The sequence below is a fragment of the Orbicella franksi genome, chromosome 4 (genome assembly GCF_964199315.1).
Source record: "Orbicella franksi chromosome 4, jaOrbFran1.1, whole genome shotgun sequence".
Classification (NCBI taxonomy): Eukaryota; Metazoa; Cnidaria; class Anthozoa; order Scleractinia; family Merulinidae; genus Orbicella; species Orbicella franksi.
Window position 1 is genome coordinate 10,398,418 of NC_138148.1, and position 14,031 is coordinate 10,412,448.

The 14,031-nt window shown below is 45.4% G+C and overlaps 4 protein-coding genes and 1 pseudogene across 7 annotated transcripts in view; 2 read left to right on the forward strand and 3 right to left on the reverse strand.

Moving 5' to 3' along the window:
• LOC145484637 (deoxyribonuclease TATDN3-like) overlaps positions 1-14,031 on the forward strand; it is a 66,102-nt gene that overhangs the window by 17,807 nt on the left and 34,264 nt on the right. The gene's annotated exons all lie outside the window — the stretch shown is intronic.
• Positions 301-1,786, reverse strand: LOC145484608 (uncharacterized; annotated as a pseudogene).
• LOC145484623 (uncharacterized) lies at positions 2,012-3,059 on the forward strand. The gene has a single exon (XM_081463225.1). It carries the CDS (start codon positions 2,097-2,099, stop codon positions 3,057-3,059), a length of 963 nt encoding a protein of 320 aa, XP_081319351.1. The 5' UTR covers positions 2,012-2,096.
• Positions 3,061-4,491, reverse strand: LOC145484601 (uncharacterized). The gene has a single exon (XM_081463198.1). The coding sequence runs from the start codon at positions 4,474-4,476 to the stop codon at positions 3,061-3,063; it is 1,416 nt and encodes a 471-aa protein (XP_081319324.1). The 5' UTR covers positions 4,477-4,491.
• Positions 8,135-14,031, reverse strand: part of LOC145484577 (uncharacterized) — a 29,876-nt gene continuing 23,979 nt past the window's right edge. For 2 of the 4 annotated variants that reach the window (XM_081463165.1, XM_081463166.1), the window contains 3 exons: positions 13,316-13,408; positions 12,716-12,814; positions 8,139-11,848 (listed from right to left, as the gene is read on the reverse strand). In XM_081463165.1, coding sequence (XP_081319291.1) covers positions 8,976-11,848; positions 12,716-12,814; positions 13,316-13,408 — 3,065 coding nt within the window. In that variant the 3' untranslated portion in view covers positions 8,139-8,975. Of the gene's footprint in view, positions 11,849-12,715; positions 12,815-13,315; positions 13,409-14,031 lie in introns of all 4 variants that reach the window. The other 2 variants (XM_081463167.1, XM_081463168.1) reach the window with 2 other exon arrangements.

Consider the following 14,031-nt stretch of genomic DNA (forward strand, 5'->3'; position numbering starts at 1 on the left):
CTTTCACATCTTTGGAGGCCGCGCAGTCGTCGAGGATTATGAGCGTGTTGGTGCCCGCGAAAAGCCATCTCACGAGCTTCAACCACCTTTCCACGACGTGCTGCTCGCAGACTATCACATCCACTCTTGGATCGTTTTCGCCAAGCCGGTGGTAGGTCTTGTTGTGCGTGAACGTCGGGCAGATGAGCACGATGTAATCGAACTTTCTGCGGAACGGGCCGTAGAGCTGGTCCACCAAGAACCTCGATTTGCCTGAATTAGTCGGCCCCACGATGAGAGCGTTGAAGGGTATCTTGCGGGGGTCCATGTTCATATTCAATATTGCACATCTTCAAGCTGACTGCCCATAAGGTTGAATTGGGAGTCGGCGATGACGAATACGTGGCATTTCACGTCGCCTGACCCTTCGGTCTTCCGCTCAATTTCCAGCTGGACACCGTCCGTACTGTTCACAATGCGCGTGCCGCTGCCGTGCATGTTTTGGTCAGCCATGGTGCGCATATCAATCACAAGCCCGAACTTATCGCCGGTGTAAAACTTTGTCATATCCATGTGCTCCGTTTTATTTTTTTTCTTTCACAAACAAGTTGCGGGCCTCTTCCCACATGTCCTTGCCTTCGATGCCGTTGTTGTAAAGCATATTGCGCGAGCCGTTGACCGTGACGCTGACTTTCGTCAGATCGGGGAAGATGAATTTTTCTGAATCTCTGTCGCCCGCAGTATACGGCTCTACAAACAGGAGGAGGAGGGGTTTCAGTGACCTTCTTTGGGCGTTGACTTTGATGGTGAGCCTCGTGTCAACGTCTTTTTTTGAAAGACACCTCTTTGTCATGGATCACGTGGTCGTAAAATAACTCTTTGCCGCTGGAGTAAACGCTCTGCGCCTCGTCTGCCAGAGTCTTGCTGCGCATCATTTTGTACTCAAGCTGTATATTTTTCAGCTTGTATTTCAGCTTGGTTGAGTCGGAGCCTTTGACCACGCGTATAGCTTCGGCAAGTTTTACGTCGAACTTGAGGTCGTTGTAAAGGGCCTGGGGGTAGAAAACGCCGTGGTCGGTTAAGATCTGATGGTCCAGCCTGATCCGGTACTTTTTTCCGTATACCTCCGTCAGCTTGTTTTCAGCGTCGACGCCCGAGGTTTTCTTGTCTCCCGCGTCTGAGCGGATCTTGCACAGATCCTCGCTCTGAATCCCTTCGAGAATCCTGTTGTCGCGCTCTTCCTGCGAAAGGAAAAGGTCTTCGAAAGTTTTGTAGATGTCGTACCCAACCGTGTCTTGCAGGGTTCTTCCCGCAAACGACACGACCAGCCTGTCAACGAGCGCCCACGTGACGTTCTGGACGAGGAAGTTGTTGGCGTGCCCTCCAGCAAGGTCGATGTCAAAGACAAGCGCTAGCGAGCCCGGCACCAGAACCTCGTTCTCGTTCAGCTTGGGCACGTAAACGTACAGCGTATTGCCGGGGCTAGCTTCAGAGGGGTTAAAGGTGATTCGTTTGACCGCGCGCTCGGCCTTCATGGCGTGAGCGGTCTTTTCGCTGTAAATTGGGCGAAGGTTCTCTGGCACCTCTAACATTGTGTATAAATATCCCGGCGATTATTTCTAATTTGAAAAATAATAGGCTTTAAATATATTGCTATGGCGGAAGGCGGTGGCGAACTTGGTTACGAAGACCCGGACCTTGACAATCGGCTTGACCACGATGATTCTGATGACGGACAAGAGGTCAACAGAACCCAACCTTTTCAGCCAGGCGCGGCGTCCACTCCCTACCAACCTGGCGGCCCCTACCACGAGGGCGAACAAATGGAAATGCGTACTACGCTGCACGAGCAGTCCGGCCTTCTTGACACTTCTTATCAGGAAGAAACCCCTTTGCTTGGAATAACACCTTCAATCAGCGATCTTCAGAAAGAAAGCTATTTGCGGAAAAAACTCAAAAAAGCCGTTGATATGATAAAAGACAAATTCGATAAAGCTAACTTTGAAAAAATCAGAATCAGAAGAGGCACTGGGAAACTTGAGGGAAAAATTGTTGCCGTGGCGCAGGGGCCCAAAAATACCGAGTACAAGATTCTGAAAGAAGACGAGTCAGGCTTAATGAAAAGTTTTATGGAAAGATTCAAAAATGAACTTGGGCCGGAGTCTAGTGAAATAATAAAAGAAGACCGAGATACAATCAGAGAACAACGCCAAAGACTGAAAGAAGCTGAAAAACAACTTCAACAGGCGGGAAAATTATCTGCGCAAAGAGAAAAAGAAAAGAGAGAAGTGGAAGTTCTGAGAAGTAAAATACAGCAAACCGACGCTAAGATTGATTCCATTCAGGATAAACAAGGTTCGAACCTTGAAAGTGAAGCAGAACTGCGTAGGCTCAAACAACTTAAAAAGAACTATCAAACCGATCTTGAAAACAAGAAAAAGTCTTTGGACTCGCTTGCAAAACAAGCAAAAAACAGAGAAAAGGAACAAGCCAAAGTTGACAGACTCAGGGCCAGCCTCGCTGAAAAAGAAAGTGAAACAAACGCCTTGGAAGAAAGGTACAACCAAACAAAAACGTTGGACGAACTGAAAGAGCAGGAAAGCGAGCTGCAGCGCCAAAACGCGGAAGACCAGGCAATCATCCAAGATGAGAATGCCTCGCCCTCTGAAAAAGAAGCTGCAGAAGGCAGAGTTGCAGAAAGAAAAGAGGAGATCGCGCGTTTGCAAACTCAGATCGTGGAAAGGGAAAGGGGGCGGCCTCTCTTGGAAAGGGTCAAGGAAATCTTCAAAAAATATGGCGTGACGTTGACCGCTATTCTTCTCGCCGCCGGGACCACAATCGGAGCTGTCATCGGAGTCCTAACCAGAGGTTTGAAAGCCACCGGCAAAGCTTTGGGAAATGGCCTCAAAGATATTGCCGCGAAACTTGGTTCTCTGCTGCCCGGGCTGATTGGCTCGATGGTGAGCTTCCTGTTCAAAGCCGCCGGCCAAGTCGTCGGATTTCTGGCCGAGCACATCTGGCTGCTCATTCTTGCCGCGGTTGCCTTTTTGTTCGAAAAATATTTTAAGAAGCAGCGTTAACTTACCGCCAAGCCATGAACAGCAACGCCGATAATCCAACTACACCGACAATGACAGCCGTTTTGTTAATTTCGTGTTGCGGTGTTTCATCTTGAGCCTCCGGCTCTATTTTTTCCGCCGGTGGCTGCGCTTGCTGAGTTTCGGACGAAGATGGTTTCCTGTGGGGTTCCACCCCACGCCCCGATTCGGCTGTTGCGGCTTTGTGTATCGGGTTGGTCGGGTGGCTGTTGGGAGGGTTAATCTTTGACGGGCCGCCTGCCATGATTTTGAGCCCAGCTTTTTTTGTGTCTGGATTTACCTCGTTGTTCACCCCCAGTTTCATCCCGGAGACCGCCTGTTTCAGCTTGTTGTTGTAACCGATCGTGCTTGCGGTGTTGATTATCATTTGCGCGGGCATGAGCCAGGCCATGGGGGCAACAGCGAGATTTAGCCTCACCTTCGCTTGATCCACCGCGAGCTGGTACCTTTGCACGCTCTTGGCCAAGTCGGGCTGTCTGATAGCGTCTTCCACCAACACTAGGAACTCGCTCTGGGCTTCTCTCGCTCGACCGCCAGAGCCGAGAATGCTGCTGCGGACGTTGACTTGCGCGCCCAGGATGCAGTAAACGAAAGCCTCGATTGACTGATTTATTCTCGACAAGCCCGCCTGCGTCAAACCGTTCACGGTGTTTGGCGCGAACCAGTCCGCTTGAGCATCAGAAGCGGCCCCCGGCTCGATGAAATAAATCAAGTCCCCATTTATAGCTTTGCCGCCTTCATCGCTGAATTTGTTCCATCCCGGGTATTGGTAGTCAGTTTTCGACGCGCCCGCACCGCTCACATAGACGTAAACGCTTCCAAGACCGTGGTTTGGCCCGTGCGTGTAGCGGAAATCACTCGACGGATCAATGCCGAACTCGTTGTATATCCTTTTGTACGAAGCAACGTCATAATGATTATTGTATTGGTTGAAAGGCGGGTCTCCGGGCAAAGCGCTCATGCTCTGTATTCCTCCTAGCTGGTACAGAATGCGCCTGACCGTGAAATACACGAATTTGTAAAAGGCTCTTATCTGCGGGGGGAGATCCATCCCGCTGTCGAAGATTTCGCGAGAAACTCCGCACCCCTGTGTCGCGCAGAAAACCGCGAAGTTGAGCTGTTGCGGCCAATATTTCATGTCAGGCCCTCCTAACCAGTGTTTTGTTTCGGTTCCAGACGTGTGCTTGAGTTTGGTGTCTTGAAATATTTCTCGGAATTTTGTTGTGAAATATTGGTCACGCGTGACGTAGATTTGGATTGCGTCGTTGAATATTGTTTTCAAGCTTGGCGCTTTGCCGTCGAAAGGTACCGCAGGGATGGCCAATGAAACTTTTGAACCGAGGGGCGACAGTTGATAAGGAAAACCCCCGCTGTCTCCCAAACCAAGCGCTTCTTTCATTTCCGCACTCCAGTATTTTCTGTCTGAGCCGGAGACGCTTTGAAACGAGTCTTCGCTTTCTTTGAGAAACACCTCCGCGGTCACGTTATTTTTCTCGTCAACGCTTCCTTGCGAAACGAACCGGCTTTTGTCTACTTTGGGGAAATGGTTTAAAACGTTTGTCCACGCCTTTTTCTTCGCCACCTCAGCTTTTTTTAACGCAGGTCCATTCCACAAATTGGCCATCTTATTTGAACACAATTTTATTTGTTGAATATAAAAATGGTTGTTCTCACTATTGTCACGCAACAGAACGGAGGGACAATATCTTTTGAAGATCCGATACCGAAAGTGCATTTCATGAAACTCATTTCTTGCAGTTTGTACAACAGCTGGGACAATTTGAAAAGACAAGGTTCGGCCACCTTGGGACATAAAGGCAATGATGTCACTTTGCCAGTTGCTCAAGTACTCCCAGGACATTACAGTTTAGAAAAAATTGCGCAAGAAATAGGCAGTCTGTTCGCAAGATATAACTATAAGTTGGAAACAATAACAAACCAACCTCTTGGCCAGCTTGTAATCAAAAATTCTGGGTCAAAACCGATAGAACTTGATCGCGATTTATCCAGTCTACTCGGTATTGAGCGAAAGCTGCAGTTTATAAACATCGTAAAAAGGCTTAGATCTCCAACGACATATTTTATTCATTGTAATTTGATCGACACAGAACGGAATCTGTTCAATGGCAAAAGGTCAGATGTATTAGCCTTGTTTGATGTGAAAGGTAAGCCTTATGAAAAGGTGAGCTACCAGGCTTCTCCGCAACAGGTTTTGCGAGACTGCTCCACAGACGAGTTCATAAATAGCATCACCATTAGCGTGAAAGATGAAAATGGCGAACTCTTTGATTTCAAGGGCTTCCCGCTTCTTTTTGAATTAGAGTTAAATTAAATTTCTATATATACGCAATGTCTTCGGCAAATCTGTTGTCACCAAGCGCGCCGCCTGCCGAGAATGAAAGAAGAATCTATCCAAGCCTTCCCGAAACGACAAATGCCGAGAATTTCCGGCTAACCGAGATAAGCAGAATTGAAAAAGAAATATCTGCTGAGGTCGAGCATTACAGGCTTGTGTTGAAAAAATACAAAAAAGCCCGGAAAGCGCTTCACTATTCCGTGGTTGGCCTTGGCGCTGTCACGGCAGCTCTGTCTTCTGGGGCTGTTGCAACATCACTCACCGGTGTTGGAATTGTTGTCGGAGCGCCTGTTGCCGGTATAGCGCTTTATCTGACGCAGTTTCCACTGGCCTGTCCGTTGTCAACAAGAAGCTTGAACGCAAAGTCAATAAGCACTCGAGAATCCATTCTCTGGCTATCGGGAAACATGACTCGATTAACCTCGCCGTCTCACAGGCTCTTAATGATAATCGGGTTTCTGACACGGAGTTTCAACTGATCACACGTGAAATGCAGAAATATCGCCAGCTTAAAGAGACTTTACGCTCGAACTTCGCGCGAATACAAACAGATCCAATCCAGCCAGATATCGAAAAAATAAGAAACCAGGTTCGGGACCAGGTTCGGGAAGAATATAGAAAAAAACTTGCGGATTAAACAGCAGGTTTGAACTAAATTTTGAGCGAAAAAACACAAAACTTTCTCTTAGTCTAATCAAAAACAGGTGATTGTGTTACACCGCGTTTCCTTCACGCGTGACGTTGCGTGACTGGGTTACGTTACTGTCACGCGTGACGTTGCGTGACAAGTCACACAAAAAAGCAAAACTCTGTCGGGAGAGGCTCGTTGGCTGTTCTTTTGCGTAGCCCCGGCTAGGACTTTTCGCGCCGCTGACAAGGCCGCTGTCCCGTTTTACCTCCGGACGAGGTTTGAGATCCCGAGGGACCTCTGAGCACCTACCAGTCATCACTGGGCCGGGGCGGATTCACCCGGGGTTGTCACCGTGGACGGTCTCACCCCATACCCCTGACAAGCGCCTGTACGTGCCGTATTAGGAATCAGAGGTGGCCACCCTCACATCCCAAAGCACCATCATTTGCTCGCTGATATATAGTTTAACTACTCAAGCTATATACATTGATCCTGTCGCCGATCCTTTGACTTGTGGTGTGCTTCTCTGTCCTTCGCCTAAATCCGCAGGTTTTTACACATACGCATGCGCTTTTGGGTGGCGAGATGATGTCATGCTTGAGCTATATTTAGAGCTTGGCTGAATAAATTGTATCCCAACAACAGTTCTGAAGACCAAAATGCTTGTGCTGTTCCACGCTATTTGCTTTATTTTCACGGAACTTTCTACGCCCGTTTGGCAGAAAGAGGTCAGACAGATAACATATCAAGTCGTTGAAGCCATGCGAGAAGCAGAGGAAACTTAAACAGGCTCGATCGAGGCCGTTGTTCAAGAATGTTTCATGTTACAAGCGATCGAATGCTGCGATCGAATCTTGCTGTTTTCTCGTTTCCTCCTGCTCGCTTCACTTCGGCAGCTTCTGTAGTGAAAAAATAACTTAAAGCGCATTGGCTGGGCGTATTTTTTTGGTGAATTCTGTTCTGGTTCGTTATTTTCGGCCCAAACAAAAAAATCTTGAGTTGTTCTCCATGTTTTTCTGTACTGCTCGTCCAAGGGGCCTGGGGGAATATTTGATTCCAGTCTTTCTGAGAAAAGATGTCGCGCAACTCGCCGATTTCAAAACAAAACTTTTGCTTCGAACGATGGTTAATATCGTCGCCTCTCAGTAAAATTTCTGAAAGATTTCGGCGTAGTCGTTCTCGTCATACACGGGGTAGCCAAGATAATGTTTTCCTCCGTTTTTTTTTTATAACACTCGTAACAGAGTCCTTTTTGGCCGCAAGAGCTGCATTTACTGCAAAACATGACCTTAACAATTCTTGATCGTTTTTCGCAAAAGGGCGCCTCATCAATCTCGTAATGCACCTCATCCCAGCCCATTGACTTTCTTTCCTTGATTTTTATCGCGATGTACTCCTTGAGAATCATCTCAATAAGCTCTGGAGGGAGGTTTTGAATGGCCTCGGAAAATTTGCACATAGGACGAACGTCTTTCGGCAGCCATGTCGGCTTCCTCCCTCGGTATTGGGCCGTAGAACATTTGCAGAACATCGGACGAATATCTTGCGGCAGCCATGTCGGCGCAGTATACACTGTGCATATAAATCTCCAATAGGAAATTTTTTCTGGCACATTTTTGTATATACTAGTGAAGGGCACATCCGCGCATATTGATTACTTGCGTTGCAGTTTCGCTGGACCCGCTTTTTCGCCAAATTTTACTTCTGTGCTGTTGCGTTACACACTCATACATTTGTGGCACAGCACTCACGCAACAGTGCCCTTGTCGAAAATTGGTTGTCGAAATTTGGTTTTCGACAACTGCTGTTCTCGTACACACACACACACACACACACACACACACACACACACACACACACACACACATATATAAGGGGGGTTCTGGCACAGAGGGTACCAATGGGACAACAACCGTCCGAAAAAAGCCCCCCAGCACCTTCTCCGAAGCTTTTGTCTGAGGAGAAGGTGCTGGGGGGCTTTTTTCGGACGGTTGTTGTCCCATTGGTACCCTCTGTGCCAGAACCCCCCTTATAAATGTGTGTTTATTAATTAATACAATAATTAGATTATCACAATACATTAAAACTGGGACAAACATAGAAAAATTGTCTATTTACATCATTTTTTAAACATATGATAGACTGTCACAAGCAGATACAACTCTGCAAACTTTTTTACCTTAATGACCAACAAAGTATTTCTCTTAAAGTCAGTCGGTTGTTCCCAGGAGTGCTCGGCTCAGTTTCGTCGAGAAAGAGAGACGTCCAGAGACTACAATCCTCGACAAAAGCCCTTGGCACACCTGGATCAGATAGCACGAAAATGCGTTGAGAAGGTATTTTGGGGACAATACCTAATGACATCATTACAATAGGGTACTCCCTTCCCCCTCGACAATGTTGTAAGCGGGCAATGACGACTTCATCACTATAAACAACATTGAATTGGGGGGGAAGGGGGCGAACTGATAAATTGCCCTGACAGATATTGCAAAAGTGGAAAGGTGTGCCAAGACTTTTGTCGGAGATTGTAGGTTGACCTTTAATACACTAATTCCTATTGTAAGCCCCGGAACATTTTTCCCCGCTAGCTCAACAATACCTGCTTGCCTTAAACCGTCAAAGCCGGGAAAAAGTTTTAACGAATCTGTAAACACTGAAACTTGTGTAATTTTGCCAACTAGATCTCAACTCCGAATTCATAGTGTAATGACCGAAGAAAGGACAAAATACTAGAAAATTCCATTGTAGTGGAGATTATTAAAAAACATAACTACTTTTGGACTTCCGAGTGGTAAGAAGTTTTGATAGCAAAGCAATTCGTATCTTACTTAAAAGCCACTTGGTCTCGAATTACATGTCACATACAAAATCTGTCAGTGTTCATTCAAAAACAGAAAACCTAAATCAGCTAGAAATCGTATACTTGTGGAAACAAATTTATTCTCAGTGCTGTGTTTGATTTAAGCGCCTCAACTAGACCTGCTGCACCAGCATCACCAATGTCATTGTGAGACAATTTTAACACTGCTAGTGTTGTGTTGGATTTAAGCGCCTCAGCTAGACCTGCTGCACCAGCATCATCAATGTCATTGTGAGACAATGTCAACACCGTCAGTGTTGTGTTGGATTTAAGCACCTCGGCTAGACCTGCTACCCCAGCATCACCAATGCCAGTGCCAGACAATTTCAACACTGTCAGTGTTGTGTTGGATTTAAGCGCCTTAGCTAGATCTGTTGCACCAGCATCACCAATGCCATTGAAGGACAATCTCAACACTGTCAGTGTTGTGTCGGATTTAAGCGCCTCAGCTAGATCTGCTGCACCATCTTCAGTGATGTCATTGCAAGACAATGTCAACACTGTCAGTGTTGTGTTGGATTTAAGCGCCTCAGCTAGACCTGCTGCACCAGCATCACCAATGTCATTGTGAGACAATTTCAACACTGTCAGTGTTGTGTTGGATTTAAGCGCCTCAGCTATACCTGCTGCCCCAGCATCACGAATGCCAGTGCCAGACAATTTCAACACTGTCAGTGTTGTGTTGGATTTAAGCGCCTTAGCTAGATCTGTTGCACCAGCATCACCAATGCCAGTGCTAGACAATCTCAACACTGTCAGTGTTGTGTTGGATTTAAGCGCCTCAGCTAGATCTGCTGCACCATCTTCAGTGATGTCATTGCGAGACAATGTCAACACTGTCAGTGTTGTGTTGGATTTAAGCGCCTCAGCTAGACCTGCTGCACCAGCATCACCAATGTCATTGTAAGACAATTTCAACACTGTCAGTGTTGTGTTGGATTTAAGCGCCTCAGCTAGACCTGCTGCACCAGCATCACCAATGTCATTGTCAGACAATTTCAACACTGTCAGTGTTGTGTTGGATTTAAGCGCCTCAGCTAGACCTGCTGCACCAGCATCACCAATGCCATTGACAGACAAATTCAACACTGTCAGTGTTGTGTTGGATTTAAGCGCCTCGGCTAGATCTGCTGCACCATCTTCAGTGATGTCATTGCAAGACAATGTCAACACTGTCAGTGTTGTGTTGGATTTAAGCGCCTCAGCTAGACCTGCTGCACCAGCATCACCAATGTCATTGTGAGACAATTTCAACACTGTCAGTGTTGTGTTGGATTTAAGCGCCTCGGCTAGACCTACTGCCCCAGCATCATCAATGCCATTGTGTGCCAATTCCAACTCTGTCAGTGTTGTGTTGGATTTTAGTACATCAGCTAGAACAACAACGTTTGCAGCATCAATGTTGCCATGACGACGTCGCAGCGTTTGAAGTTGAAGAGAAGAGCCAAGCTCACGGGCGAAATCCGCTTGAAACCTGCTGTTGTCTTGTTTACATTCTCCAACGCACTCCAATGCAACTGTCAACCAATCATCGGTATCATTGCCATCACTTTCATCGCCATCACTTTCATCGCTATCATCGCTATCGGCATCGCTGTCATCGCTATCGTCCTGGTTTCCCTCTCTCATGATATATTTCGTTAGTGCTACTGCTTCTTCCTTGCATCGGGCTGCTAACAGACCACACGTGTATGGAAGCACCTCCTTCAGCTCTCGAGCAAATCGTTTTTCAGCAACTATTTGGGCGGGAATGATTTCCTTCTCGATAAACTGACAACAAAGATAGAGGGCTGCAAACCATTCTTGAAAACTCTTGTGCAGAAAGCTATACTGTCGATGCGGTCTTAGTTTACTGCCTCCGGGCTGAACTGACAAAAATCCGAATCCAGGTAAGTCATCTGCATGACTTTGAAGCTCACTTTCCTCAAAGTCTAATTTGTCTTGAAGTAAACCATTCAATGCCAATCGGCCAAGATGTTTCAGTTGAGGGTAATACACTTCGAAGAGATCCGCGTTCACTTCTGGCAGTCCTTTCTTTCTTCTATATCTTCTAAGGATACATTGTATTATTTCCACGTACAGTTGCGTCCTACGTTCTGGGAAAACACCTAGATACTCTTCACAAACAAGGCAAAGGAGTGCAGTATTCAGAGGGTTGGCGGCCATGTCTTGCAGATTTTCATCGCTTTCCAGCTTGGACAAGAGCTTTAAGGCCAGATTCTCCGATGTTTTGAAGTACTTGAGGATAAACTTCCTTGCATCTTCTTCGGTAAAACCTTCAATTTCCAGCAGGGTGTCACTGTGTATTCGGACCTTAATTCCAGCTTCGTGCCTTGCAGTTGCAACCAAGTGACATTTTGGAAGCACTCTGCCCTGAATGATTTCTGCGAGCACTGGCAATTTACTAGTGGGAACCTCATCCAATCCATCGAGTACTAGCAAAACGTCAGACTGATTCTGGCGGATAAATTTGAAGAATCTATCTCTTACGTCTTCTCCAACTTCTCGAGGCAGAAGTTGATCATCAATGGCCTCCCACAGGTCAGACTGCATATCACGACACTTCAGCAACAGCACTGTTTCGAACCTTGGAGAGCAATCTTCTTGTTGTTGCTTTCCTGTAGCCCAGTCATATACCAGCTTTTTGCAGTAAGTCGTTTTCCCCATACCAGGCTTTCCTTCAATTAACACTGTTCTTGGTTGTGAACATTCTTCATGTGGTTTGAAGATCCCAGACATGTTCACAACGTTTTCTGTCGCTTTTCCTCTCGTTTTTTTCCTGCTGACCACTTTGAGTCTGGTAAAAATATCATCGAGATGAAAGTGAAACTCTTCACACCAGGGAAACGGTGCAAGCCATCCGTCGCGGAGTTTGTAGAGTTGGCGAATTCCGTCAATTAGCTCAGCTGGATCAAAAACATCTAGAAATAAATAAATAAAAGTTACTTCAAGTACCTTGTCAGACGCAAGTAAGAAATATGACATAGGTTTTTTAAAAACGAAACGGGATTGAACCGATGTAGAAGTTTTGCAATACGAATCGAAGTTGACTTTGTAAGTTGCTGTGCCTCGCCCCCTCCCCACTTATATACATTTGTTTAAGGTTTGATTCTTGAACATTGAACCTTCTTTTATAATTTGGGAGGCTCGATAAAATTCATAGCGTGACTTCTGGGAGGTGCAGTGAAGGCCTGTTTACAAGGAGAGAGAGTTACCCTCGCAAGCGGGTTGCCCTTCGTGTTTACAAGGCAGCTAGGGTTACCTAGGCGGGTTACCCTATCTACGTGCTAGGGTTACCCTGGCAAGCAGGTTGACTTTTTCTCTTGTAAACACTCCAGGTAGGGTTAACCCGCCTACCCGAGTTAACTTTCTAATTGTTTCCAGACCCTTTGAGTGTAACGGCGCGTTAAGTTGTCCTGGGTTGTGGGGTTACCCTACCTGTGAAATTTTGCTTGAAAACCTGGGCTATCTCTTGCCCTACAGCTAGGGTTAACCCGCTTGCTAGGGTAACCCTCCCACCTTTTAAACAGGCCCTAAATGCCCTTTAAAACTTTTTGGAGTAGACAGGTTTATCTCTAAGCCAGTGACAGGTGGTTAATATTAAAATCATAATTCTAATCATCTTCATTTTCAATATAAGTTTAAAAGGCTCATTCACAGCTAAGTATGAGGAAATGACTGCACAGCATCATTACTTTTTCACTATTGTCAAAACGTTATGTTTCTTTCGCTGGATGAGCTGTGTTTTTACTGTGCAAAAATGCTACCAGTTTTTATTTAGAACTGACCTTCACCCTCGGTCTCTCTCTTTGTCATCAAAGTGTCTAATTTGTCACTAATGTTCCCCATCTCACTATTCATCTGTTGAAGGTCGTTTCTAATTTTGTCTGAGGATGAAAATTAACATCAGCCTTCGTTCATTAGTGCGCAGGTGGTAGTTTTATCATCATAAACTGGCTGTTGGAGCGATTTTCACTTAAGTGTCGAAATATTATTGGTTTTGATTGCTACGCTACACGATTGACTTAAAAACTCGCGCCACTTTTTCATCCAATCAGAAGTAAAACTGCAACACCAATCGTAAGTCGCTCGCACACGTTTTCCCGCGCTTCGCGTCAGCTGTATGTATTTACTTCGAGTTTTGATTGGCTTCTGGATTGTCTGTGTCCTTTGTGATTGGCTAGACGGATTACTTTGGCAAATTTATTAAATTTCTACCAGTTTGAACAATAGTTACTATCGTTGGTTTCTAAACAGACATCCCGTCGTTTTTCCCGTAGTTTTATTAATTTCTTAGTTGACGTTCACTGCGTGTATGTTACAGGAGAACCTTTCTCCTGACTAGAGATGGAATCTGTAAACCTTCAAATATCTTAACGTCTACTGACCTTCATCTTGGCTGGATTCTCTCAAGGAGTCTAACTTTTCACTGACACTTTTCGTTTGTTTTCTCATTTGCTCGAGTGTCTCTTTGAGGTTTTCTGGGAAACAAAACTCAGCACATTAGCTTTAGTTTAAAGCTTATTACGGATTTTTCTGTACGCTCAAGTTTAGCCTTTTTATTTTCGTTTCTTTATTTTTCAGAATTGTATGAGATGATAGATAACGCAATCCTTATTCAGGAGACAGACAAGCTCCCAAGAGCTGATAATAAATACTTGAAAATTCATACTTCTTGATAAATAGCAGGAGAACTATTTGTTTTCTCCTGATACCTTTTTTAAAATTCTACTGATAAGTTCTCTGAACTTTCCTTGTTACTTTTTTAAGTCACAGTTGGCAATTTTAAATTCGTCATTGTTATGATTATGATATAGGCGACCTGTGTAAAATAATTCTTTTTATTCCACGCTACAACCGTCCATTCTGGTCTCAAACGATCAAGCATTATATCGCGACCAATCTCTGGTTCCGTTCATCCTTGCAAATTTCAAAGTGTATGTTGAATGAAAGAATTTGCTATCGCTAATGTTCTGAATTCTCAAGCTCTTGCGACGTTCTGCCATATCGAAAACCGCGTGTTTACAAGTGCAATAGAACATTATAAGTTGGTCAACTCTATTGACCAATGACAGCGCGCGTGTAGAATCTCACTTATTTTTAG